Source organism: Patiria miniata, unplaced genomic scaffold (assembly GCF_015706575.1).
Source record: "Patiria miniata isolate m_02_andy unplaced genomic scaffold, ASM1570657v1 HiC_scaffold_16, whole genome shotgun sequence".
Classification (NCBI taxonomy): Eukaryota; Metazoa; Echinodermata; class Asteroidea; order Valvatida; family Asterinidae; genus Patiria; species Patiria miniata.
In genome coordinates, this window is record NW_024037054.1 from 5,002,280 (window position 1) to 5,029,320 (window position 27,041).

Genomic DNA, 27,041 nt, shown 5'->3' on the forward strand with positions numbered 1-27,041 from the left:
CCCAAGTTTCCCATTGGTGAGATTACGATCACCGTTATGCGGCTTTCGGCCACTGGCAAGTATGGAGGGACTTCTATCGTGGAGCGGGGTGTAGCGTATAAATACCCCAGGCAACGCGCGATGGCGACCTCGTAGTCTCCAAGTCGGTCACCGAGGAGAAGCTACGGAGTGGAGCGGGGACTGGATTCACCTAAACTGAGCTTGTGTCATGTGGGTAAGTTCCTGCCGTATTATACTGTAATACCGTAAGTCTTATACCGCAACTATCCACTAGAGTGATTTTGGGTGTTTGAAGAAATCAAACATATTCGGGATTAAGACTTGCAATTTTTTTTAAAAGAAATTTATTGAACTTTATTTTCTGGTTATAAAAAAAGGTAAACATTTCACCCTAAGTTAGAAACCTGAAGAAACCTTTACAGAGAGAAGATAATTAAGAAACTCAATTTCGGAGGTGGCAGTGAAAATGACTCAGGTATGGTATGTCAGTGAGAGTCAGGGACTGAATTACCCAAATCCACTTGTTGGCCTTGGTGGGATTGGAACCCGTCCCCTAGAGATGGAAGTTCCGCTGTACCAAAACACATTGATTCAGAGGCCACACTGAGGTATCAAATTCCCGACATCACCTAGAGCACAAATTGACTGGGTTTCGATGTAATTTCCAAATCTAACTTTACTGTAAAATTTGTCATTCGAATTTTTCTGAGACTCGTTCTTAATATAACCAATCCAATTGTACTTCCATTATGGCTTACACTTTTTGTGTTTTTCAATTCATCTGTAAAAAAAAAAAAAAAAACCAGGCAAGTAGTGATGCCCTTGATGTTTTCTAGGGTTAATGTTGTTGTCATTTAGCCCCAATATAGTATCGTCTGTGACAATCTCCAAAGGTAGACTGCAGTCTTAAGACAATTCTTACACTCTAAAAAGTCCCGGGTCAGAATTGACCCGGAAAAGGGTCATGTGGGGCCTGACCCTTTTCTGGGTCAAAAGTGACACTTTTTTGGGTCCAAATTACACTGTGTAACTCATTTTTCGGGTCATTTTTTACCCAGAAATGGGTCGTTTTTGACCCGGATAAGGGTCAAGTCCCACATGACCCTTTTCCGGGTCAAATCTGACCCGGGACTTTTTTAGAGTGTACGATTTGCCAAGTGCCTTTAATTCTTCAAAATGCCATGTAATGCGCAGAGTGGTGCAAAATGGTCATTGTAAATGCCCCCCCCCCCAAAAAAAAAATGGCTGAGCTACGATGTTAATTTTTGTTGAAGATTTAAAGGGGCATCAGATTAATTTAGAAAAAAAAAAGTTTATTACTGCACAAAATGTTTAGAAAATCGTATGTATGGGCGGCTTGTGTTTCGCTTTTGAAACGCCTTTAAGGGTCTGTGCGATGAAGTTTTCCTAGTATTACATTTTGTGCAACTCTCTACTCCTCTGAAATGTGTGGAAACTGAATGACATTTCATTTTAGTTAATTTTATTGAAAAGCGCACTTCTTTACAATTCTTTTACAATTTACATACTCTTCCAGACAACTGAGGGTGCTGTTGCTGTGATGTCATTTCAGGAAGACACAGTTCAGTTTAGGGCCTTTTCTGTTCAAATTGTGGACCAAACATTTGCTCATTGAAAACGTTCGTGAGAAAGGGTTCTCATTGGCTTCCTGTCATGTACTTACACAACAACAAATCACCAATGAAAAGAAAAATTGATGACAGCAAAATATCAAAAATTCTTGCAACTTTTTGTGTTAAGATAACTGTAACATTGAGGTTTCTGTCCGGAATGACATCACAGTTTTGCTCATGAATATGGAAATTGGCATTATCATAAAAACCAAAAAGGTAATAAAATTACCCTTTAATATGGCAAACCGAAAATTGAAAATTAGGTTTATTGGGACAGAAAGGTGCATTTTCACGGATTGCATTAAAAAAAAACATTGCATGAACCCTTTAAAATGCTCCAGATGCAGTGTAAGTATTGAACTGCAAGTAAATCAGGGAGGTAGTTATCTTTTGGTTAGTTCATTAGCCAAAACGTTGGGTGGAAAACAACATAAACCCAAACCAAAATCGCCATCAACCTCCAAACCATTCGCTGATAGGTAGGTTACTTGTCCATAATACACCTGCATAGCCAGTGATATAACTTTCTGGAATGATCGAGCACAGAGTAGATAATTCTCAGTCGACACGCAATGAACCAATAATCAAGTGTTTTACTCACTCCCCTCTGATGATGAAAAGGAAATATTCGTCAAATCATTCTCACTCTTGAATTAAAATAAAAATTGAACCAAACCAGTTTACCAAATTAAAGTTAAAAGTCCACAATTGTGATGAAGCACATCTGCGTGCGACTTCGTTTCGTCAACATGTTATATTACATGTACTTCAGTGACATAATAGGAAGTGATCCATATCTTTTGCCCGATCATGAACTTTTTGTAATTATGTTTTCTTTAATAACAAAAGTACATTGCACCCATCTATTACGTAATTGCTGTTTTTTTTAATGAGCAGTGTCTTATCCGAAGCCTTAGAAATGAGATATTATTGAGTATATAATTATTATAATGTGGGTGTGGATTTTTCTATATAATAGGGTGCAAGTTTCACTGACAAATAAGAATCTAGAACTGCCTATACTGCACGGGAGAAAATGTACTAAAGGGTCATGCAATGTAATTTCTTTTAATGTAATCCTTGAAAATGCACCTTTGTGCCCCTTTAACCATATTTTATATTTTGCGGTTTGCCATTTTGAAGGCAAGTTTGGTGCTTTTTCGGTTTTTATGCTAATGCGAATTTCCATTTTCACAAACAAAAGTGTGATGTCATTTCAGGTAAAAACCTCATGACAGGTATTTCAGCACCATAAGTTGCCAGGAATTTGGATATTTCTGTGAAAGAACACTTATTTGGTGATCCGTGGACAGAACTTTAAAACGGTGTTTGTGTTTGATTAACATTCCGTACCTTGAAAAGTACATGAGTGATTGAATGATTCTTATGCTAAAAGAAGGCTTATTAATTAGGCTTTCATATCCTAGATTTTGAAAGTGCTTCGTGCAGAACTTCATTACAAAAATGGTCCTATATCATTTGGGTTTCCTTTTTTGACTCACCCTGTACATAACAAAATGTAGAAACAAATCAGGGAACAGGACATGGGCGGCACTCCCCCTTCTCTCCTAGTATCCCGATACAAGTGATATTATTAACCCACAGGCTGTCTGATCTGTACACGCTCATCAGCCGTAATTGCAAGCGACGAACAAGTGATAAAGCTGTGTCAATATGGTCAGTGCGTCGCAATAATTGCAGTCCCGTACACCGCGCGTTGCGTCACAAACGTCGCTCATTTATCAGTGAACTTTGCGTAGCTGCGCTCCCCGTGCAAATATTATGCAATTTAGCAGGCCTATTTCAATCTCGTTTTTGTTTTTTTTACAATAAATGACCAGTGATTGAATCAACTGAGAATTCTTGCACATGTTAAGCACACAACCAAAGAATGGGGCCTTATTCTTTTTTTTCTACCCCCGTTCTGGGCACTTATGCCATTTACCATTACGGGGAGATTTTTGAAGGCAAAATAATAGCGACAGCAAACAAGACGGGAAATGCGATGGCTATCTCTTCATTGTTTTTGTATCAGGTCCCGAGGTGGAAGGATTGTGTACCGATCTCATTTAGTCTACAAATACTTCTTGGGCCCAGACTTGATTATTAAAGTAGTAGGGTCTGGAGAGGCGGGGTCCGGAAAGAGGAGGCGGGAAGGGGGGGGGGGGGGTTGCAACAGAACACGACGTACCGATTTATGCTTTATAGGGTGGGTAGCAGCGTAGCACTAAGCTTCTTCGTTTGCAATTGTAATATAATAACAGTAGATGAGCAATAATTAAATAATTGACGTATTTTCTTTAAGGGGGGGGGGGTACGTAATGATAAAATACGCACTAATATATTCAAACGATGCCACAGGCCATTGTTAAGTCCTGCCATGCAGCATTGTCATCATGTAGACCTAATAAAATGTATACCGAACACATTAAGATCATACTATTTGTATTCTCCGAGGGTAGTCGAACTACGAGGGTGATACTACCTCCACTGTTGTGTTTGCCCTTGAAGAGATTGAAACTTCGCGTTGGTCATCAACGATATCTGATGTAAAGAACCATTATATGACAACCCTAACCTGGAGAAAATTGCTTAATAATAAGCGGTGAAGAGTGCCTAATACGAGGTGTTAAAGTAGGCTTTATTGATGGATTGTGTAGTTCAATGTTGCTGTAAATTTGGGATTCAGCCGTTGACACACCTAAGCTCAATTTCAACCAAGGGCCTTCCCCTTACTTAATGATTAATGGAAACATGACTGAAATTCCAGTTGACAAAAAGAAGCCCGCCCGTCCTTTGTGGGGCGGGCGTATTGGGAGGAAACACCCCCTTAAACCACCCCTAATCGCCCGACGAGAGAGACGGCAACAGCTGCCTCGCTCTAGTAGTGGAGAACTGGTTTTTCTCTTTTTCTTGCGTAGTGCGTTTTCCCCTCTTAAAGCCACTGAGGTAATTACTCGATCTTAGGAGTAGTTCGGCTCCATCCGGTTTTCCGGGCACCGGGATCAAGCCTTGTGAAGGCGGTGTGTACGCGGGTTGGTACGGTTGGGTCCGCTTTATTTGCCAGGTCACCCAACCCATGTCCGCTTGCCGGTTGTGTTATATTAATGTATGCAGGCCTTTTACTGATAGATGGTTTGATGCGTGATTACACAGCATAATGCTTTGTCATTCAGCTAGTTTGTGTGTGTGGGCAATTTTTTTCATACTCGGTTTATGACGCAATGATTTTAGCTGCGGGATAGCATCTCAACAAATCATCGTGTCTCTCGGTTAGTTAGCAACAAACGTTGACATTGTCTATTTTGCTCCTACATAATTTTGACCGGTTCAACCAAACTTTGTCAAAAGTATATCTGTAGCCCAGCCCCAATATGTCACATGACCATGTTGTCAAAGGTCATCATGGGGTCACTGGGGTCAAAAACCTGATTTATTTTTTACTCAAAACACTACTTCTTCCAGAAATTACATGGCACAATCACGGGACTTATGCATGAACACGAATTCGTTGGCCTGCAGCTTCCGAGATATTTCCGATCGAGCTTGAAGCGTTTATTGTTGTTACTTACCTTCCGGCATAGATTTCCCTTAATTTCCTAAATTAAGAAAAAGATCTTCCATTTGGGTTAGTTTGCGTTGTTCATCCTACTCGAGAAACCTTGTTTTTGAAAAAGAATTTTTTTTTTTCATAAGGGAATGATTTGTGATCCGAAACGGCGCAAAATCATGTTACCAGTTTTACCATGCACCTGAAGGGAAAAGACTCTATCACTGAATTCACTTTTTGATAAGCCTTCCTTCTTAATCTTTTTGCTTGATCGTTTTGAAAGCTCATGAACCAAGGTTATTAGATTGCGTCATTTGTGATGGTGCGGGCATGGGTGGTATTAAACTGGTTTGATTCAACTGGGGTCAAAGTGCATCTATATGTTAGTAGATATAGATCCATTTTAGCTGCGGGTAGCAGCTCTACAAATTAGCATGTCTCTCCGTTAGTCCGTATACGTTAGTTAGTTAGTTAGTTGGTAACAAACGTTGACATTGGCTATTGCTCCTACATATTTCAACCAAACTTTGTCAAAAATATCAGGAGTCCAGCCCCAACACTTGGGTCAAAGGTCACCACGGGGTCAAGGTCAAAATAACGTCTAATGTCAAATAAGCTCAAATGACAAAAGTAGCGCTGTCAACATGGCTTTTGGTCAAACATTAAAAAAACGTCCATGACGACCTCTTCGTCTGACCTACAGTTATGGGTCAAAGGTCAAAACTGGTCAAATTTCAAAGTAGCTCAAATGACAAAAGTAGCGCTGTCAACATGTTATGGCCTTTAAAACATTTCCATTGTGACCTCTTCATCTGGCCTACAGTTATGGGGTCAAAGGTCAAAATAAGGTGAACACAAATTCGTTGTCCCGCAGTAAGTGGTTAAAGGTGGATCGGGGAGGGTCGCAATGGGTGCCATGGCCCCCAATTTAAAAAAAAAATGGAGTAATATAAACCCGAACAGGAGGGAAGACGAATGCGTTGCAATCGATGGTTCTCATCTGAAGCACGTTCCAAAAGCGTTATCCGCATGCCCATATAATTTTCATCATCCGATGAAACCTCCTCCTTCAATATTATTGTAGAAAAGCAAAAACAACTTCATCATGAAAGGAACCGAATATTCTGAAAACTAATGGAGCAAATTAATCTCCGACTGAAGCTGATCATAGTCTAGTCCGCTGGAACATGATCGGTATATCACACTTGAAAAAAAAGCTTGTAATTAGTGCAATCGAGTTGTATTATGAGTATGTAACAGTAATATTCGAGAACGAATTGGTTTTGTCTCAGTTTAATAAATCTTAAATCCCTGCACTTGTTCGCTGCAATCACTCTCTAATGATGATAAATAGACCGCTTCCACAACACTGATTGTATACACGAGGCCTGCTTTCCTACCTGCCAGCTCGCCCATTAACACTGACTCACGGTGTGTAATCAAGGTGTCTATATTATCAGCGCGAGGGGTGCCAAGGGGGCCACGACAGTGACGCCTCAGGCTCGTCTTTCCCTCTGCATCGGCATCGACAAAAGGCGCGCCAACAGATACAGTCTCTATCTGCTGGCCCGCGATAGGGACGATGGGATTAACCCGATCTTGCCTTAATACTTGTGATGGGACTGTAGCTGACATTTCACCGGTCTCTATTTTGTTTTTCTGCAACCAAGTATAGTCATGTGCAACAGATCACGTGATTGATATCATATATTACGTGATTTGAAAGCCATTCCAGTTAACATATGACGCATGCGCATTATGGTCAGTGACCATACTCGGTTGCAGAAGGAAAACAAGAAGTCCTTTGTAGCTTTCAGCCCGGGTTCACCCGTTGCAGTCGCCGGGAAGAAGAACACAAACAGGCGCTCGGCTCATCTCTGGAACTCCCTGGCAAAGGGGTTATGAAAAGCACCACCCGATTCTGGGGCCGGGGGGGACACACCCTTCCGGAAAGGGAGAGGGGTAAGAGCCCAAAATCAGATCGCTGTGGCACTACTCAATATTCGTCTCCCCCACTAGTGAAGGGTCGCATTAACTGAACCCCTTGTCCACTAGTGAAGGGTCGCATTAACTGAACCCCCTTATCTGTTTGAAATTGAAAGTGTGTATATAGGGAAAGGTTCAAGGCTAATCAGAAGGATTTGTCCGATGATGATACAGGGGAAGCGAAGCCTGTGTCGGGCATGACTTGGGAGTAGGGGAGTTCTGTCAGTTGATAGGGTAGGCTAGAGAAGAGATCGTGACTTGCATACATTATCACTACCTGCTCGCACTAGGTGGTGGTGGTTCTGCTGCATCTGGTCTTTTTGTACGATCCTGGAATATTATGCTTACTAATCATCGACACAACAAGGAACTTTGGAATTTTAACATCTTTCTGGAATTATCTTGATCGAGGGAGACTTCAGTAAAGGTAATTTTTCTACATTCAATCAGATACCTGATGCAAATTTGCTGTATCGAATTTGCAGCTTTAGTAATTGGCTTATTAGAATGCGCAGGGTGCCAGTACAAAGTGAGCGATAAAAAGAAATGCTTTATTTCTCTTTTAAAAGTTACCCGTATACTTTTTTTAGTCTAGTCATAGCAATTCGTATTTGACTTCCGGTATGTGTTTCCTCACTTCCGGTAGGGGCTTCCTCCTACAATTCATAATATTTGACTCATATTTACGTCCTGCTTGGCCCAGATATTTGATCATCTCAGTCCAACTGTTGAGCCATTCACCGTTGTCACGGACTGGGCCTGGGGTGAGCTGTACGACCCGTGTCGCACGGTTGTAACTCGGCAGATGTCCCGCCAAGTTTCCCGTCACGATAGCTGTTTTTGTTTGATTTGGCGGCACGGTCTCACAAAGCCGGAAACCCCGCCGATGTTAGGCAAATTGCTCACTTAAAAAAAAAACTTGCCTTCGTGCATATATGATGGTCATATGGGGTAAGGTTTAATCGGTGAGTTGTATGCCATAACGGCTGTTTCATGTGTCCTCGACGAAAGGTTCCTTAAAATTGCTAAAAGGAGAAAATCAAGCATAAGGATTAGACAATTTCTCAACGACTGTTTGCTAAATTTGTTGGAATTCAATGAGCCTTTCGACTCAAGTGGGACCTGACTGCCCTACAATTGCTGTGTTCCGGTTTTTGCGCCGACGACTGATTCATGAACACAAACATAAGCGGGGGAAAAATGATTGGCGGAAGGCAACCCGTGGTTCAAGAAGCGGGAAACCGATCACCAATTTTTCAAAAAGTGAACAACAGACTGAGAAAGCCTTTCTGTGATCAGGCTCAACCGCTCGACAGTAGCCGCGAGGTTCGCAAACCTGGGACACTTAGGAGTGAATTAAGAACTCGAATTACCCGCCCAGGATGGAGTCTTGTTTGTCAAAAAAAAATGCCTGTTTTCCTTTTTTGTGTGTTGTACTTCCTCGGGTCCCGTTGCGCATACCCGTGGCAATGGATTAGCGATGTTTGTTTTTCTAAAGAGAAGGTGGGTTTTCGGCGGCTTTTTTGTCGGCCGTCTGCACTGTCAGTGTCGTGTCTGTCTCGGCTTTTGTTGCGGCTCTGCTGCGCGCCCACTCAGGACCAAATTCAGTTTTCACGATTGTGAGAACGAAAAGTTGATAGTACTTTTGACTTAAGATGATGAGGGTTGTCAGACTCAAGGATTCGGTGTAGTGGCCTCTTTAAGCAATAAGATGACAAACAACTGTAGTCTGATATGGGGGGGGGGGGAGGGCGTGTCGATGCCTAACAAAATGTGGCGATAAGAATACTTCTCGGAAGAAAACATCAATTAATGATGACAATCGGTATTTTTCGGAATTATTTTCGAAAATTAATTTTTGGAGAAAGTACGCGTTGAAAAAAAAACTTTATAAGGGCAGACAGGTGTCTCCTTAGCAATTCAAACAAAGGCACTATAAATATACTTTTAAATTTTACTAGACATTGTCGCATAATAACTGCATCCAATCGAGAATTCTTCGTTAGTTCACTCTTTCCCCTGATATTTGGTTGGATCATTGGATTTCGTCCGGTGTTGCAAGCCTATGCAAAATATAGAACTACGGAGAACGACATTCTTGCACTGTGTTTTGGTTCAACCTTCTTCGTTTCCCGAATGGAATGACTCATCTTAATTAGTCACCTTATTCTCGAGTCTACCATCTCAAATCGAAAGCGAGGTGAGCTGTAAATTACCATGAGTATACGAATGAAGCTGATGCAATAGAGTACAATTGTCGCAGATTAACCTCATTTTGATCCGATGAATATTTCTCGATTAAAAGTCAAATCAAGGCTAGCACTGCAATAGTTATAAAGTAGTCTGGCGCCTTCCCGGTAACGAGTGCACTACTAATAAATCAAAACAGATTCGCGAAACAGGACATTAATGGCAGTCTCGTGTGTAACGCCACATTGCTGAAGAAACAGCATTAAGTTTATGGAACTAGATGCTGACTTCTTCAAGATGACACTGAGGCAGTGCACAAACAGTAACGTGTATATCCTCTTTTATATTTGTTGTCATCTTATTGCTTTCATATCGTGTTACTGTCGTTTAAAAGATTTCCTGGTCATTTGCGGAAACGAGCGGGAAAGAATGATAGAAAGGAAATTCGATTTAATTCGATCCGGCCAGAGCCGTTTTCGTTCATATGCACCTAACGCACGTCTGCACCTCATAACCGATACACACTCCCTCTTCAGTTCGTTGTGCAAATAATCTCCACACCTGATCGTGTCGTATATACACGCAAGCATTATCTCCGGAATGATATTGATGAGTTCATCATTTTCCCGCGCGCGCCAAAGTGTCTATTGGTTTGTTTGTTCCTAGAGGTCTGGCTGTGTTGATTAAAGAAAGTGTTCTTAAGGATCTCTCCCCCCCCCCCCCCCCCCCCCCCCCCCCCGCTATACCTACATCTAGCCGATGCGTGCAGCCTGAGTGTGTCCTTCTACCAGTGAAGACTCGGCCCACGCAGGATAAATATTGCTTGCGATTCCCTCAGTTCTGATTCAACAAACAAATTCTCTTTGCCGAATCAACATCGGTAAATATGTAATGATTGCAATCAGCGAGTAGAAGAGGACATAGCGGTGCGATTCAACAACCATGAAGTTGTGTACCTGGCTCGCCTGTGATGATTGTCATGCGATGTCATTTGCCGTCAGTCGGGCTGTCTGCGATTCCATCATGAGGAAAAGGTCTCAATTTGTGTAATATTCAGTATATCATTGTGTTAGTAACAGACTGGCACAGGTGTTGACTAAAGTCTTAAAGGCAATGGCACCACTTCCCAAAGGAAATGTGGTTTTCCGATCTATAGGAACAATACAGTGAATCGGAAAGAGGTTATTAAAGCTTATTAATTAATTACTTTATTAATTTCAACTGAGTAGATATATTTTTTGACAAAACCGTGAAAGTGCTTCTTCATTTTTTTTCTCGACGCAGAGCAAGTTTCACGTTTAAAGCTCTATCCTGCGAAATGTTCACTGATACGTTTTGATCCCCTATTTATCACTCGGGAAAACAATTCTCATTCACGGATATGTAACAGATTTCAAACTAAATTAAGTTCGGTCAATTCTTGGCAGTTATTGAAAAGCCGTTTTTTCCTTTCTCGGGATAGGTTGGTCCTACTATCGTGAAGAAATGATTGTACTTCCTATTTTCTAAAAAAATAAATAAAAAAATAACGGCATCATAGGCGCAATGATTTCATAGGATGCTGATCCTAGTATTTACTTACAATCAAGCAAGATATTTCGTAACATTATGGCAGTTTCATTTGTGAATGTTTGCGAATGGTATCCATTACCTTAAACAAAACTGGGCTATTGAGCAACTCCTCCCCAACGTCTAGTCTATGGAATATCCCCTTGCACATCAAGGGTTTATGATATGCGAGCAAATTCGGCGATTAATTACGCAAAACAAGACTGCCTCTTGACCTCGAGATTCTGACCATTCAGCGGGCGCCTTCTATATCGGGTCTTCGGTAACCGTTTTGAAAGCCAATGTCGGGTTTTATTAGATGTCTTTGCCCGTGGCTGTATGGCATCCAAATTGACCAATCAACAGCTCAGTCCGGATTTCGGAATGAATGACGCCATGTCGACTCCGACTGGCTAGCGCGCGGGGTCACATAACTTTGCATGCTTAGGTATATCAGACGTTGGACCGGAGACAGAGGGGCTCCATTGGACAACGCTTGATACTCAGACTACCCAACGTCAGCGTCGGAAAAAAAAATCAAATCCTTTTTATTTCAGGTAAATTAGTGAATAACAGGTGGTATCCAAATAACTAACACGTAAAGTAATGTCACACCGGATAGAATATCAGAATAAAATAGCCCAACATTTTTACCCTATTTTATTTTACAAGGTTGAACCAGGTGTGTTTGGACGAGTGTTCACGTCAATTTGTATTCTTCAATTTCGTCGGATGATTTAATTACTGTTCCAACCATGGATAAAAATAAGTACTACGCAGAGAAGAAGCTTTTAATTAATGAATAAGCAAGCTAATTCATTCCATCAAGTAGATCGGATTTATTAGTACGGAAGATAGGTGATACAAATTTATATGTACAAATATTGCATTTATTACACAGAATATGTCATGAGAAAGAAGTTGGCTATAGGGCCATCGCAGATTTTTTTTCTTTGAAAAAAAATATAGGTAGAATAACAAGCAATGGCAGCCATTTTAAGATTTTTGAAAATTGCTTGTTATTCTACCTCTATTTTTCCAAAGGACAAATCTGCGATGGCCCTATAGTCAAATATCTTGCCTAAGACATACTCTGACTGTGTGCCAAATGCCACGCTTGTATCGTCAAAGGCACAATTCCCCTAGATATTGCCCCTATCTGCCCTCCTAGCCTATATCTTTGGTTCTACGTCGTGTTCATAATCAAGCTTAAGAAGGCATGGCAAAATATAGAAAATAAGGAAAGATCACATTTAAAGGCTCAATAGAGTCGACAGCATGTGAATTGGCCTCGTGGTCGGTAACTGCACCATGACAAAGCGTTTACTTGCCAAACAACATACTTCATAAATCACTGTTTTCCTCTGTACATAAAACCCATCACAATTTTAATGAAAACATCAATCAACGCACAATACGAACTTCCGAAATGCCACTGTTACGCGAGCTAGTTACTGTAATTACTCCGAAGTAAGCTCGAAAATAGGTTGTTGTGTTTGAAAAAATCCCCTCAGAATGGATGCCTAACAGACCTGAAGAGTTAAAAAAAAACTACCTAGCTCTGTCATGGTACAGAATCAAAAACCAAGATCCGACGTTGCGTTCGCTGATATCCGACGTAAGATGAGGACGACTTTCGGCATATTGAACACGCACAAGTCTGACCGTCTGCATCACGAGTGTATAATTAGGTTAGTGTAGTGTGTAATCAGTGTTAGTGCTGGGTTTGGTGAGTGTAAATTAGTTTGGAGACAGAATAAGGAGAGCATGGCTCGGTTCATATTGGAACAACCGGCTAAGTTGGTCCATTTCACTTACTTGTCACAGCTTATGACATGATTATTGAGCCTGCAATCTGCACGAAGATTGTCTCAAGTGCGGGAAAATGGGTCAGTCATCGGTAAAACCATCTAAAACCATCTTTCCAAGTCGGTGGTTTTCCCCCTTGTTGCACCACTCTATCCATTCCAGCCTCTGTCAAAATCTGATCTATTTTAAGCTCTGTACTGCACCCAACGCTCACCGTTTCTCCAAGAAAACAACGAACAGTTCAGGAACACCCATCGGGTGCAAGCAAGCCAAAAGAGGGCGCACTCCAATTCCTATATAAGGGTCCGTTTGAAACGAGGTCCCCCGCGCTGCTCCGTGCCGAGACGTTTCGTCACCAGCTGTTCCAAAGTCCGACTATAAAGATATTGTGAAAGTTTCTCCTCCTTCCATTCGGCCTTCGGTCATCCTTGACTCCACTTCAACGCAACTGCAGGCTGCTGGCTCTCAGCTGATAACTGGGAATTTTTCTCAGGCAGTTTTTTCCCCTCCAACGCCAAGTTTTCTCGAACTCTGTTTCGGACTTATTTTCAGACTTCTTCATCTGTAAGCTCTCCTCTTCCAAACTTGCGTCGGGTCTTGGTTTTACTAGTTACCGGAGTTCCTTTTGTACTATCGCGAGGATAAGTTGACGTTCGGCCAGAAGATTAACAGGAGTGTCCTTTCTCCAACTTCAAATCTCTGGTAAGAAGTAAAAAAAATAAAATAATATTCTTTCGTATTGAATATCAGTCTTGATCTTGGCCATTTCTTGGTTGAAACTGTTCATCATATGACATTGTTTGAAATTATTTTACCATATCATTTTATGATTTCTAAGAAAAAGGGACAAAGGTAATCTTGTATTGAAATACCAGGTTGTCGTTGTAACAGATAACACGAATCATGTACGATGCCGAGTGAAGTAGAATGATCCAAAATGAAACTAGACCAAAAATATTGTATTTCTGGAATGTCAACTGCTACGATGTTTTGAAATAGTATGCAAAATGCTATCATTTATCAATGGAATTTTATCTCAGGTTGATGATGGTTTAACAAGCATCGTTGCTATCAGATATGCCATCGAATGGCTAGGTTGAGGAAAGAAGACAAATAAGAAATGACGTTTAGGTGAAGACATTTTCCAGACGTTAATCATCAACAGAGCGTGTATTTCTAAGACAATACCGTGCTACGCGCTGTAATAATGTTTGAGGGCGGAAGTTGGTTGTTTACGCATGCAACACATCTGGTAACCATGCAGAGACAACTAATTGGCGCTTATTAAGACCGAAGGTATAAATATGGGGAAATGAAATAATTTATCAAAATGATAATCATAGGCTGGAGTTAGTTAGTACTAGGGACATTATATGTCTGGTTTTATTCATATTATGTCACCGTCCCTATATATTGTCACCTACTCACCTTGTCACATATAGGGTAGTTTTTGCTGTTGCTTCGGTATCCCCGAATGATGTCTTTCGTGACAAATTTCCAATGAGTGACATGTCATTTTCTTCTTCTTCGGAATAATCTCGGCCAGTTGACGTGAATGTTGTCTTCTTGTCATCGTCAACGCCGTGTCTAATGATACAGTCATTAATTGTCATACGAAAACTAACATGTTGAATATCTTTGGCTGGAACATTCTGAGGGATCTCGGGACTGATAGCGACCTTTAAATAAAACGTGCACGTTCGACTTTCATTGCTGCAAATTTGATGAAAACAATGGCTACCGCGCAGACTAAATAAACATCGCTTTTTTTCCCACTGGAAACTGAACATTCTTTTCCATTCTACCCACAACAAGTGTTATCCAGACACAAATCTCGACCATTTCCCCAATGGAAATTGAATTACAGAGAAAACAAAAACGATAGTTAAAGGTGCTCGAGTTCAACCTTTCTCGGACAAATTATCGGAACTTTTGAGCAGAGAAGTTTGGCTGACGAGCAAGAGGCAAATGTGACAGGTTTTCTTCTGGGACTTTCCATAAATAATATTTTGTGTATATTATCATTGTTGCCATCGTGGTTATCGCACACTTCAAACCTGTCACAGTTTTCCTGTTAATATTTCACCATGGACTTGCGCTACGCAAAGCAACCCAGACCGTTTCTTGTAGACCCCATGATGTGGCCCACAATAATGCCTTGGTTCCGGCTTCCTCCGTACTGATTTGTTTTGTGTCTCTGCAGCATGCGAATTTTAAAAGTTTCCCCTATGGGACAACGTCAGGTAATGTTGTGATTCCACCCATTGCTGACGTGCCCTACTTTCCCGCCTATTTTTTGTCTGGCAAGAGGAACAGTATGATACGTGATAGCGTGGTCTGCCTACTGTCCCCCAAATCCTATTGTAGCTCAAACTAAATCCGTATTCATTTTTGGTTAGCCACTAATCCAATGCCACACACTTGACCTAGAGTCGTTTTTACTGGGAAAAGCACTCTTGGGCTGTCAGGGAATTTTTGTTTTATTTTAGAGACAGTTTTTGGAGGGACGGTCTTGCAGGGAATTCCTTTTTATCGGTATTAGCGGATCACGCTTGTCATGATGTAAGGCTAAAATAAGGACTTGCCCCCGGGGGAAATTGTGGGCTCCGCCCTTCTTAAAGTGCGGTCGGCCTTCCGATGTATGCAGGTTCACCACCGCTCCCTGCTTTTGAGAAAAATACCCGATTTTTTTCCCACAAACTATTAATTGGGGCCTTAAGCTTAAAATCCTAGTTTAGCTTGAACTAAAAAACTCCCTGTGTTGATATAGTAACTTTTTACTATATCAATAGCGGCCTGGACAATGTCGCAAACGACTGTTTGCAAGTCGCGAAGAATTATAAGAAAGCTTGATTATATCTCAGGTAGGCCTATGTGATGGTTGATAAAAAATCCAAAAGAATGTGTGCAAAATATGTTCCAGACCAAAAAAAATATTTTCGTCCACAAGAAATTTAAACATAATCAGCTCTGTCTGAAAACGTTCAAACAGAACCTGGCCCAAGGGGAAAACAGTGGAGGCGCATTGGCTAGAAATTTGCCGTAAACAAGACAAAAGTGACCAACATAAGGGAAAACGTGGAGGGCGTTGGCCACGTTTAAGAGCAAGGTATTATGAAAACATTCATGACAAGGCAGATTGGCGATGGCCGGATCCATTTTAGCAAGGGCGTGGCTTGGGATGTTTGGCCTCCCTCTCTTAATAAATCTCCATTTTAGGTCTGGCAGATTAGCGGGGGCCTGCGACCCCCCTCTTTCTCCCGGTCGTCAGTGCCGATACGCCGCTCCATCCATCATCTTTCCCCAAAACAGTTTTCTGACAAAATGTGACGTAGATAAGGGGGTCAGGATCCCAAGAGGTTATCTCAGAGCCCAAATATCAACGAGGTCTCTCTTTTATCTCTCGGTGCAAATGTGATCTTGGAACGAACAAGACGAGACGAGCTCGGTCACAGACCAACTTGGTCTGAGGGGTCTACAGGTGGTCATCTGAGTCAAACTTTTGGATCAACGACAGCCTGATGCAAATCTAATTCACAAGTGGCAGTCAGCAGACTTGTATTAGAGTCACCAAACATCGAGTCCAAGTCCGAGTCCGAATCACCTCTCCCGAATCCGAGTCCGAGTCCCCGCAGGTCGAGTCCGAGTCTGAGTCCCGAGTCATATAGGTCGAGTCCAAGTCCGAGTCACGAGTCACAAAGGTCGACTCCGATTCCTATCCGATTCCGAGTCACGGGCCACCTTTAACAAACTAATACTGAAACTAAATGAAAGGTGCTGCTAAAACCTCACAGTGTAAATGCTTCCATTTTTTCACAGCTTTTCTCTAATTTAATGAACTGGAAATAAGGCAAGGCACCAGTGTCTGGAAAGGATAATCTGGTACCAAACACTATCAAGCTTGCATTCACGCAATACGAAGCTTGTGGGCGCTGGGGTACATTATCGGAAACAAGCAAGCCACACGTGATGTGTATGAAGATGCGTTTCTTCTGCACCGCACAGACTGCAACGCTTGCTCAGGAGAGGATCGTCTCCAAAAATTGTAATTATATTATTGGAAAAAAACCCAAGTGATTGTGGTAATTTTGGTTGAGTTCCGAGTCCGAGTCCAAGTCCGAGTCTTCAGGGTCGAGTCCGGGTCCGAGTCATTTGTCATTGTGACTCGAGTCCGAGTCCGAGTCACGGAAAATGGGACTCGAGTCGGACTCGAGTCCGAGTCCGAGTCCGAGTCACGAGTCATACAAGTCTGGCAGTCCGTGAGTCAGTCAGTCAGGTATACAAAGGGGACTGTAGGCTGGCCCTCTGGGACCAGCACAAACCGAGATAGCCAATTTACTATAACCAGAGATAACCTATATTTCGAGAAGTTTGCAAATACTTGCCAAATGCTCCCCAAACATGCGGTCTCGTCAACATGTTATAGACGTCAACAATTACGTTTTTAAAATGGGTAAAAAGTCACCCAAGTTTTTACCACATTACACTTTTTAAAAACCACAGTCGGATCTGGAAATCAGATAAATTTGCCCCAGCTTCCGTACTTGTGACCCTTAGAAAGAGCTGAATTTGACATTTTAGAAAAAGCAATGTGCATAGGTTATTTTATGAATGACGTATATGACAGGCACTTATTTTGCAATATCAACTACGTATTTTGTCATGCAGGACCAAAACACAATTCAATTTCGTACATTCAACACAAATTAACTTTAAAAAGTCGTAACCTTCAAAATAATATACCCTAGTTGCTAAATATTTTTTGATACATCTTGAAACTCTTAAACTTTAAGGTACAGTTACAGGTTTTTTTTTACAAAGAAATAAACAGGCACTTGATATATCAAGACAAAGTGAAGACTTTATAATCCTGCGATTATTGTGTAATCTTCACCTGCAAACGACCAACAATATGGTGTTCTTCATTTAAAACTTGACGGGTTCATTTTCAAATATTGGTTTGCAGTGTGTCATTATGTTTGGAAATAATTAGCAAAACCCTCTCGTGTCCACCTGATTAACATACGTTTTCCAATTAAAGGGGGAAGTATAAGCACCGATCAGTCATTTTGTGGGATAAGTGTTGTGGTATCAGTAGCTCTTCAAACGCCGCCTCATCCAAACGAGTGTCATTATGTTTCCCCGTTTGATGCCAGCAATAAAACCAGCGGCATTTATATTGCTCACTCGAGCCCGCTTCCTCGTCTAGAAAAAAAGGAGAAGGAATTGAAGGACTCCTCTCGAGTGTCAAGGCCTGATGAGATTTTTTTTGTGATTGAGGAAAAGGAAAACAAAATGAGGAAAGTGATACAATTTGGTTCATTTCCCGCGCCGCGCGTAGGCGAAAACTACCGTGCCATCCATCAAACTATCGCCCGACTGTTGCCACGTTTTCTTCCCTTGGCGTAAAAAGCAAGGAAGGCTTGCTGCTGTTTTCTTAGACTAGTCCAAGTGTTGTGTGTGTGTGTGTGTTTTTACTAGAGGTGTGTGTTTTGTTCGGGAGGAAAAAATATTTATCGTCGATGCCGTAAATTACCGATAATGACAGCAGGCCCCAGCAGCCTCGGGGCTGGCTGCAATTCACGGCTGAGTTGTGGAGATGTTGACTACGAGATGACGTCACATGAGACCTTCTTTTAACGGGATTTTCTTTTAATCAAACAGTGAATTTAGGAGGTGCGTGTGCAACGATATACGTAGTTTGTCGTCACGGGTGAGGTCCGTTGTAAAAGGAAGCCAAGTCGCGATAACAGGGGATAAATAAACCCTTTTGAGTTCGTGTGTTTGAAAGTTTGTTCAGATAGCTCGATGGGGGGGGGGGGGGGGGGGCCTTAGGCCTGATTTTGTTTGTTTGTGATGTCACATTGCCGTTTTAAAGCAATACGAACTGAGGACTATAGCGATTGAAAATGTGGCATTAAATTTCGACACAATTTGTAAGAGTTTCTTATTTAAGCACAGCTGCAGTTCATTGTCATTTTCTCTCTGGAAATTGGACATCTGTACTTGATAAATTTTGGATCATTGCTTTGAAACAGATTGAATCTGAATTAGCTAAAGACACATTAAAAAGTGCTACCTTCGGTATTTCTATCCGAATAAGAAATGAAGTGTACAAACGACGTCGAAAAAATATCGAAAACTAGTGAGTCCGCGGTCCACGACATTGATCATAAAAATGGAAACATACCTTTAGCCCCTAGTGTTCAACATTTACCACAGTGATAAATCAATCGTAAAAATAGCTCCAAAAACCACATCATCACCCACAATAACCGTTTAATTTATTGCCCACTCGTGACAGCGGAAAACGCTCATTACAAAATGACAAATCCCACAAAATGTGCCAACGCAACACAGCACAACTCTTTCCGCGGTCGTGTCCCAGGACCGGAGCTATAAAAGCGACCCCGCAGCGACTATTTGTCCCCGACATTAGCCCCCCAGTGGCAGGGGAAGGCGCGGTGTCCAGCGGCCTAAAAAGCCGGCCGATACGTACGCGGCGCGGTGCGGTGATGTAAACACGGCCGGGCTCTCGCCGCGAAAATTACATTCACGCGTCGCGGGGCTATTAAGCGGGCAGGCCGCGGACGACGGGGCTACAAAGGACCCGCCGATACGGCGGGATGTTAGCGGATCGTGCTCCCGTGGAGGGAGGGAAATACCGACCCAGTGGGCGGAGATTTATGCGGCTACAAGTCTATTACAAAGAGGAGCATTTAGAATGATTGATGTGCACGCTGTAGATTGCGCCGTGTAGAATTTAAAACTTACATCCGCAAACAGTCGTGGAACCTTACGCATGCATTTACTTCACCTCGTGTGACATTGCGCATGCGTGCACTCTACTAGGTCACGTGATATCAACTAAGTAGTGTCAGGCTAACTTGCCAATGGATTTGAATCTTGAAAACGGTAGAATATAAAGTAACATGCAAGAAAATTGTTTGAATAATCAACATGTCTATAAAAGGATATCTGGACCAAGAAAGAACATTATCAGTTGTACGAAGGCTGTCATTTTAAAATGCTTGTCAACATGGGGAAACATTTTCTAAATTTTCACCATTGCCCGGCAATTTGCACCCACAATTCAAGTAGTTGTTCCCTCAAAGTCCCCCCGGGAACCCACTCGTGTAACCGGTTCTCTTCTGAAGGGCGCCATTAAGGATTAGCCCATGTGCGTGCCCTTTGATGAATGTGTTTTGGATTCCGGACACACCTTGTTGGTATACTAGGTAACCAGCAAAGGTCAACGGTAGTAGCAGGAGATGAGACTTGATCAAGTCCACCCGATAGAGGGCGCCGAAAGACACACGTGCATGACGTCATCATTTGAAGGGGTTTCTAAATCTGGGCTAAGTTTTCAGGATCTGCTTTTAGACATTTAAGGCCTCTGAAAGTTCGAGCATATCTATATTGTTTTTGGAAATTAAAGGTTTTCAAATGCTACTTGCGCCGGTTTGAAGCCGACGTCGGAGACAACCGTGGTTTAGAAAACTATCATGATATATGCGCTGCCTTTAGGGCTATTCCCAAATGTGTATCCCCACACTGGCCTGGCCTCCTTAAAAAGTTCTAAGATAAGACACATCAGTCAACGCTTCTGGGTGTTGAATTCGATGCCAATGGGTATTACATCGGCTTTCCGCTTCAAAATTCACTTCAGGATATTACAAAAGGTTAGGCCCGCCAGAATTCCGCGCTGGAATCTATATAAATTGATTTATCGAAGATAACATTCTGCATGTGAAACATTTGTGAACGTGGCTGGCAGTGACCATTTTTGTAATCATACAGCATTTTTTTTTACGTCGTATTTCCGCGAATGTTACAAACGCGAACATGATTATGTCAGTTTTTATATTCTCCTTGACTCAAGCCCGGTTCATACTTCATGCGAATGCGAATGTGAAGCGAATTTGACGTCATTAAACATTTGCTGCGAAATTCGCCCGAGTTGAAATGTGTTCAACTTTTGCGAATTCGCAGCGCGAATACTTGCCACGACGTCACAAATTCGCGTTGGCATTCGCTTTCGCGCCGAGTATGAACCGGGCTTTAGTTGAGAGCCATCATCGCAACCCTTAACAGCAGTTTCTGACAGTTTGGAACATTGATGAGTACGCTGTAGTAAGAGAATGCATGCAGCAGGACTGACACCTACACGGACAAACGGACTGATGCTGAGACAAACCAGGAGCAGTCGTGTCCAGCCTCTAGTGTCCTGTTGGTGCCTATCTCATTGACTGACTGACTGACTGACTCGCCGACCATGAAGGAAGAAAAACAGACTGACTAACTGAATGACTCCCCGACTCTCCGACTGACCGACCGACTGACAGACTTTGCCACTTATGACTTAGACTGGATACCTATCGCACTTACTGACTGGCTTATTAGACTGGTATGGGACCAACTTTACTGTGCTCGCTACAGTCGTGTCGGGAAGCAAGCAGCGAAGTTAACGTGTGAAAGCTAATTTCAGTGCTAGACTGATTTTTTGTGTGTGGTCAGGTCAGTGTTTCTGCCGCCATCTTTGCATTTCTTTTTATGTTGTTTCTTGCAGATAAGTAACCTATCAACGATGAGGGCGCTACTCCTCATCGACGTCATTTTCGTCGTCCTGGCCGGGCCAATCAGCGCCTGGCAGAAGATCTGCGGGGAGCAGCTAGTGGAGACTGTGTCTGTGGTCTGCAGCACGAGGGGGTTCTACAGTCATCGGGTGGAGAAACGAGAAGGTGGGTTGCTGGAATAGTTGGGGGCAGACTAGTAAATAAATTACTATAGACACGTTAAATGCCTTCGAAAATCGTGTAAAATATTCTCCAAGTTTTCAAGACCACATTAAATTAAAGCTTGATTACCCTCTTTATTAAACCGATCCACTGCTCTATTGCAAGCAAAAGAGGAACTTTTGGATACAATTTCATCCCAAGGGCGGATCAAGAACACAATTTCTTTTTTTGTTGGGGGGGGGGTGCAAATAAAAGTTGGTCCGCCAAAAAGTGGGCCCAAAAAATTGCAGCGAGGGGTTCGGGATTTTTTTTTTGATTCTAGATGCTCTGTGGTGCGATCTGAGGTAATTTCTAATCACTTTAACCATTTTTTTAAAAGAAAAGATGGTGGTGTACGCAGTGTCTGCCTTTATTGCGACGTCACTTAAAAAAAATGGGTTCTTTTTTTGGGGGGGGGGGGGGCGGGGGGGGGGCATTGGCTCCCCTGGATCCGCCCTTGTTTCATCCCAAATGTCTCAGAAATGCAAGCTTTAAGTCCGGTTTAGAGCTTTGAACATGGATTGCTACAGACCCTTAGGCCTAAATGCAAGGGCCGCTAAACTCTCTGGTAACTGAGATAACCGTGAACATACAAATCGTGATGTGGTCGGAGTAAGAAATCATGGGCTTTTCTTACCGGCCTGCAACCTACCAAGCTAGCGCCAGGGTCCAAGAATGACCGGGACTGACCTGTCATTTTCCGGCAACCCCAGGGTCCAAGAATGACCGGGACTGACATGTCATTTTCTGGCAACCCGGACCCCTAAACCATCCCACTGTCGCCCTTCTTGCACTTTGTTATTGCGGTCGTAAGCTCGGCCATCCGCCCTGGCGTCGACGGTTGTCAGATACTCTCAAGCGATAACTGTTTCCCTCCAATTGTGAATCACCAAAACCTGTGGCTTTCAATAAGAGTTAAAAGACTCTTCAAAAGACCGGTGGAGAATGACTTGGTTGGTATCACCTGGCTCAGATGGCCTAGCTGCATCGATGACAAAGTGATAAACAAAACTTCCGACTCGGCAGACTTTGGCAGCCGCTACCTGGTGCCATGCGGGTTGCGATAAAGATCGAGAAGGGTGGACTGTGCTAACATACCATTGGTGCCAGTCTATTTTTGGTCGAAGCAAAGAAACTATTTTGGTCGAAGCAAAGAAAGTTGGGTCAGAGGCGTTGCAAAAAACAAAAGTCAGAAAGCAGTTGTTTATAATTTCGCCATCATTTCCCAAGGGACTCATTTCCCTCGCAAACATTGCCTGCCGTAATGTAAAAGTGATGATCAATGACTTTGATAAAGAATACTTGAAGGAACCTGTGTGTCATGACAGTAGACACGACCTAGTACATAACCTAGACGCCTATATGCCTTCGAAAATCAAGGGAAAGTCATTGTCGAATTGTATAAAGTGCACATTTTATAGGAGTGGGTCTAAAGAGACTAGACATGATAAAGTGTTTATTTTGGTTTGACAAGGTTATGATCAACAGTTTTTTTTTATTCCCTACCTATACTCAGCCGAGCTGTTTCAGGACGAACGCACCGCAAAGAGCTTCCTGAGCTCCCACATCGGCTCCAGACAGCGGAGACGGACCGGCCGCATCGCCACGGAGTGCTGCGAGAAAGTCTGCAGCTTCGACATCGTGGAGAGCTACTGCAACCCCTGGCCGGTGGTGGAGGACCGGGACGACCCGATGCTGCTGGCCCCGGTCGCCCCGGGGAGGGTCCGGCAGGACAAGTCGGCCGACGCAGACGAGCTGCTGCTGATGCAAGAGGCGGCCGCCGGCGAGCAGTTCGCCGAGGAGAACTCGCTGCTCCGGCAGGAGGAAGAACTCATCGACGCCCTGGAGACGCTGGAAAACAAGAACGCTGAGGGGGAAAACGTGGTGCTACAACAACCCGAGGAGTTCGAGGAAGTCGAGGAGATGACGGAGCCGGAGACAGAAAGGGAGGAATTGGAGGAAGAGTTTCCCTTTCCGGAGGTGATCCCGACCAAGAAGAGGAGGCGGGTTGAGGGTCGGAGATCCAGGGAGAACAGCAGGGACAGGAGTGGGAAGTCCGAGGGTAGGAGCAGGAAGAAGAGTGGCAGCAGGGAAGGGGATCGATCGTCCCGCCGGCGAGGGAAGAGCTCCAGGAGGAAGAAGGGGAGAGATGGACGCGAGAGGAGCAAGCGATGGGAGGGCTTGGTGACATCTCACCCACCAACAAAAGAAATAGTAAGTGAATGACACCATGACTTGCGTCTTGACAATTTGATATATTCATTAATTTTATAAGATAAAATATATCAGGCCCCTTATTTTCACATGTCTTATATTCTAATTAACGACATCGTAACTTCGATCATTTTCATCAATTACGTACATGATCATTATAGTCGATGATAAAGGGTCCATGTGATGTCTATTTCTCAGTTTCACATCTTGTGCAACTTTATTTGACATCCCGTTTTGGTTAATTCGATTGAAAAGGGCACTTCTTGAAACATTTACAATGTTCCATTCTTTTCCTGACAATTTGCTCATTGAAAACGTTTGTAAGAAAGAGTTGCTCATTGGCTTAATACCAGGTACTTACACAACAAGGAATCGCTTCATATTCTAGTAACTTTTGTGCTGAAATAGCTGTACCATTACGGTTTCTGACCAGAATAACATCACAGTTTCGTTCATGAATATCCCAATATGCATTCGCATGGACATGAAAAAGGCACCAAAATATCCTTCAAAGTGGCATAAAGAAAAAGTGAAAAATGTAATGAATTGAACATCTTCGTAATCGTAATTATCACGAACACTTTCAATCACCACCACCATCATATCACCACCATCACCACCCCCATCATCAGTCTCTTAGACCCCATCATCGTATCGTTCTCACCATCAACGACATTGCAAACGAAGATAAGGCCTTTCTCTCAGCCGCCGTCGTCTCCATGCTAGCTCTTCTCTATCTCAACTGTCGAGGGAACTCAATCTCTTCTGACAACCTCATTCCCAGCCCCGACCCCAAAGTATTAGACCCCGTAAGCTTCATCCGAGTAACTCATTTGTGCGTGTTTCCGTCAGGTTGACGCCCTGAGAAGTGCCTTGCGTGCGGCCGGCAGGACGCCCTCCCTCTTCGCCCCAGCAAATAACTTCCTCCTCGACGAGCAACGCAGCCCACAGGCCACGCCGACGGGACTTCAGCACCGGTCGGCGCTAGACTTGTCATCAGGCAAAGCTGGCCGCAGTTACCGGGTGACCCAGAAGGACAACCAGTCGACGCTAGAGGCGCTATACAACCTAGCCGTGCGACTGTCCAGGCCAAGAAGAGGTTGACAGAAATGTTTTTAAAAAAGGTTGACATTTTAGAACTGGATTTAAATCACAGCGCCCTCTTTTGTTGAATGGGCGATGGGGCTCCGACCACGTTGTTCCTTCTTTGTTTCCAGATGTGATCTATGTTGATGTCGAATTGATTCAGCTGATTAATGCTAATTATAAACTTGTCCTGTTTGCAAGCTAACTTCACAATTTTCAGTGTCATACATATTCATTTTGGGGTCATTAGGTCAGATGTCATCAGATTTTACATTTATAGTTAATACATGGTATCCCTCAGTCACTAGGCGGTCACAAAGGAGAATCTCTTGCGGTTTAGTTGAGCGCCAAAAAAAACCCCAAACAAACAAACACACTAAAATTACGACATAAAATGCTGCAAACCAAATGGTGACCTTTGCCCTTTTTGTTGACATGCGCACTGATGTACATTTTACATTTTTCAAGCTGAGCACGAATTTCCAAAGTCCGTCCAAGCTTCTCTATAGATGCGGTTATTGTGCCTGTTCTCTGGAGGGTTATAAGCGAGAAGTATAATGCTGAGATATACAGACGTGCATGCATCCTATACAATATTTGTTTTGGTTTTTACTCTGCAAAGTTAAACAGAAACTTAAATGCAGATTTTATCTTCTGTGAATTGATATTTCACTAACAGGTATTCGAAGTGCCTATCCGAAATACGATGGCGCCATTATGTTAGAAAAAAAGTGAATCAATATCAGGAAAATGTGTCATTTCCTTCGTGGCCATTTTCGCATGACGGAATTAACCACTGGTGGCGCTCTTTGTGATGACACTTGTCGACCGTGTGCTGCAATAATGGAAAACACCAAAACGGTGGATAGTGATGCTGATGCCCCTATTTAAAAGCATTTAACTTAGCTGCATGTTGCTTTGTAAGACAATCTTTATGTTTATAACTATTATGAGCATTGCGAAACATTTTTTCTGTGCAATACTATGTGGTACTCTTAAAACACTGTGTTTATAACCATTTATTTTATTATTGAATGGATTAGTTCGTTTATGAATTAAGTACAGAATTTACGGCTTCACGTAGTGCATAGCAGAAAATAAATTGAACTTAATGTTGGTAGAAATAGTAAGAGAATACATGTAAAAATAAGCATAGATTAATATATCGTAAATAATTATATATTTTTATGATTATGATTATTGTAAAAGTGATGTTTGTTGTGTCGTCGTACTTCAGTTGTGATTTTGATGTTCGAATTGTGAATCCGAAAATAAATATGACTGAAACTAGCTGCATGATCAATATATAACGGTTTTTAAAACAAGAAAGTGTATATTTTCGAGAGAAACTGAATCTTGTAGCCCTGCCAACCGTGGCAGGAGGTTCAATGTTAAAGCTAATTAGCAAAAGATGTGACGTCGTATCACTGAAATTTTTGACGAACGCCAATTACTCAATTTGTTTTGCAAAATTACATTATCTGCTTGGTATCCTGCCCTTTAGGATGCGGCGCGCGCACACACAGTGTGGACATTTGACCAGCCGTTGCACTCTCTGTACTGTATGGAAGATTGAAATCCTGACGGTCGAGTACCCATCGTCCGCCCACTTACTTCCGTGTAGACAAAGGAGAGGTTGTCAGACTAAACCCCTTGCTTCTGACGTCACAACAGTGATTAAACCTGCCCTATGTTTATGTGAAGGGGGCTCACCAAGTGCTTCAATTAACATTTTGCGCATGCGCAATCCCTACTTGCGCGTGTTTTCAATACGCAACGTTCCTAAACCATGGCCTAAATTCCGAAGATCTTGGAAAAATCCCAAATGTGGCCACGCTGATCATTAGCTTAATTGACTTGAAAGGGGAGTTTAGGGTTTGGATGGCAATTATAACACTTAATCAAAGTTGAATGTTTTCTCATCTTCTGGGACTGAAAATCTTTTCAGGAACAGAAATCTAACAGCAGTTGACATCAATGTGGCATGCAACGTGATCAAAACGTAAGGTTCAACCAAGTCCCAGACGTGGTTGTCCAAACAACATAAACCCACTACTATCTCAAAGAGAGATATATCAATATAGGCAATTATTTGGCAAAATGGAAATACTCCATTTCAGCCAAGGCTAAATTTTAGTGTGTAAATTGTTACTTGTTTACTCTTAATAAAATTGACCTATGTACTTTTTGTCGTATAATGTTGTTTGAATTATAACTGCATAATAAATATTTCTGCAAATATTCCAA

The 27,041-nt window shown here is 42.5% G+C and overlaps 1 protein-coding gene across 1 annotated transcript; it reads left to right on the plus strand.

Moving 5' to 3' along the window:
* Window positions 1-141: 141 nt before the first annotated feature.
* LOC119722741 (insulin-like peptide) lies at window positions 142-27,041 on the plus strand. The gene is made up of 4 exons (XM_038193040.1): window positions 142-214; window positions 21,287-21,458; window positions 23,011-23,708; window positions 24,561-27,041. The coding sequence occupies exons 1-4, from the start codon at window positions 209-211 to the stop codon at window positions 24,810-24,812; spliced, it is 1,128 nt and encodes a 375-aa protein (XP_038048968.1). The 5' UTR covers window positions 142-208; the 3' UTR covers window positions 24,813-27,041.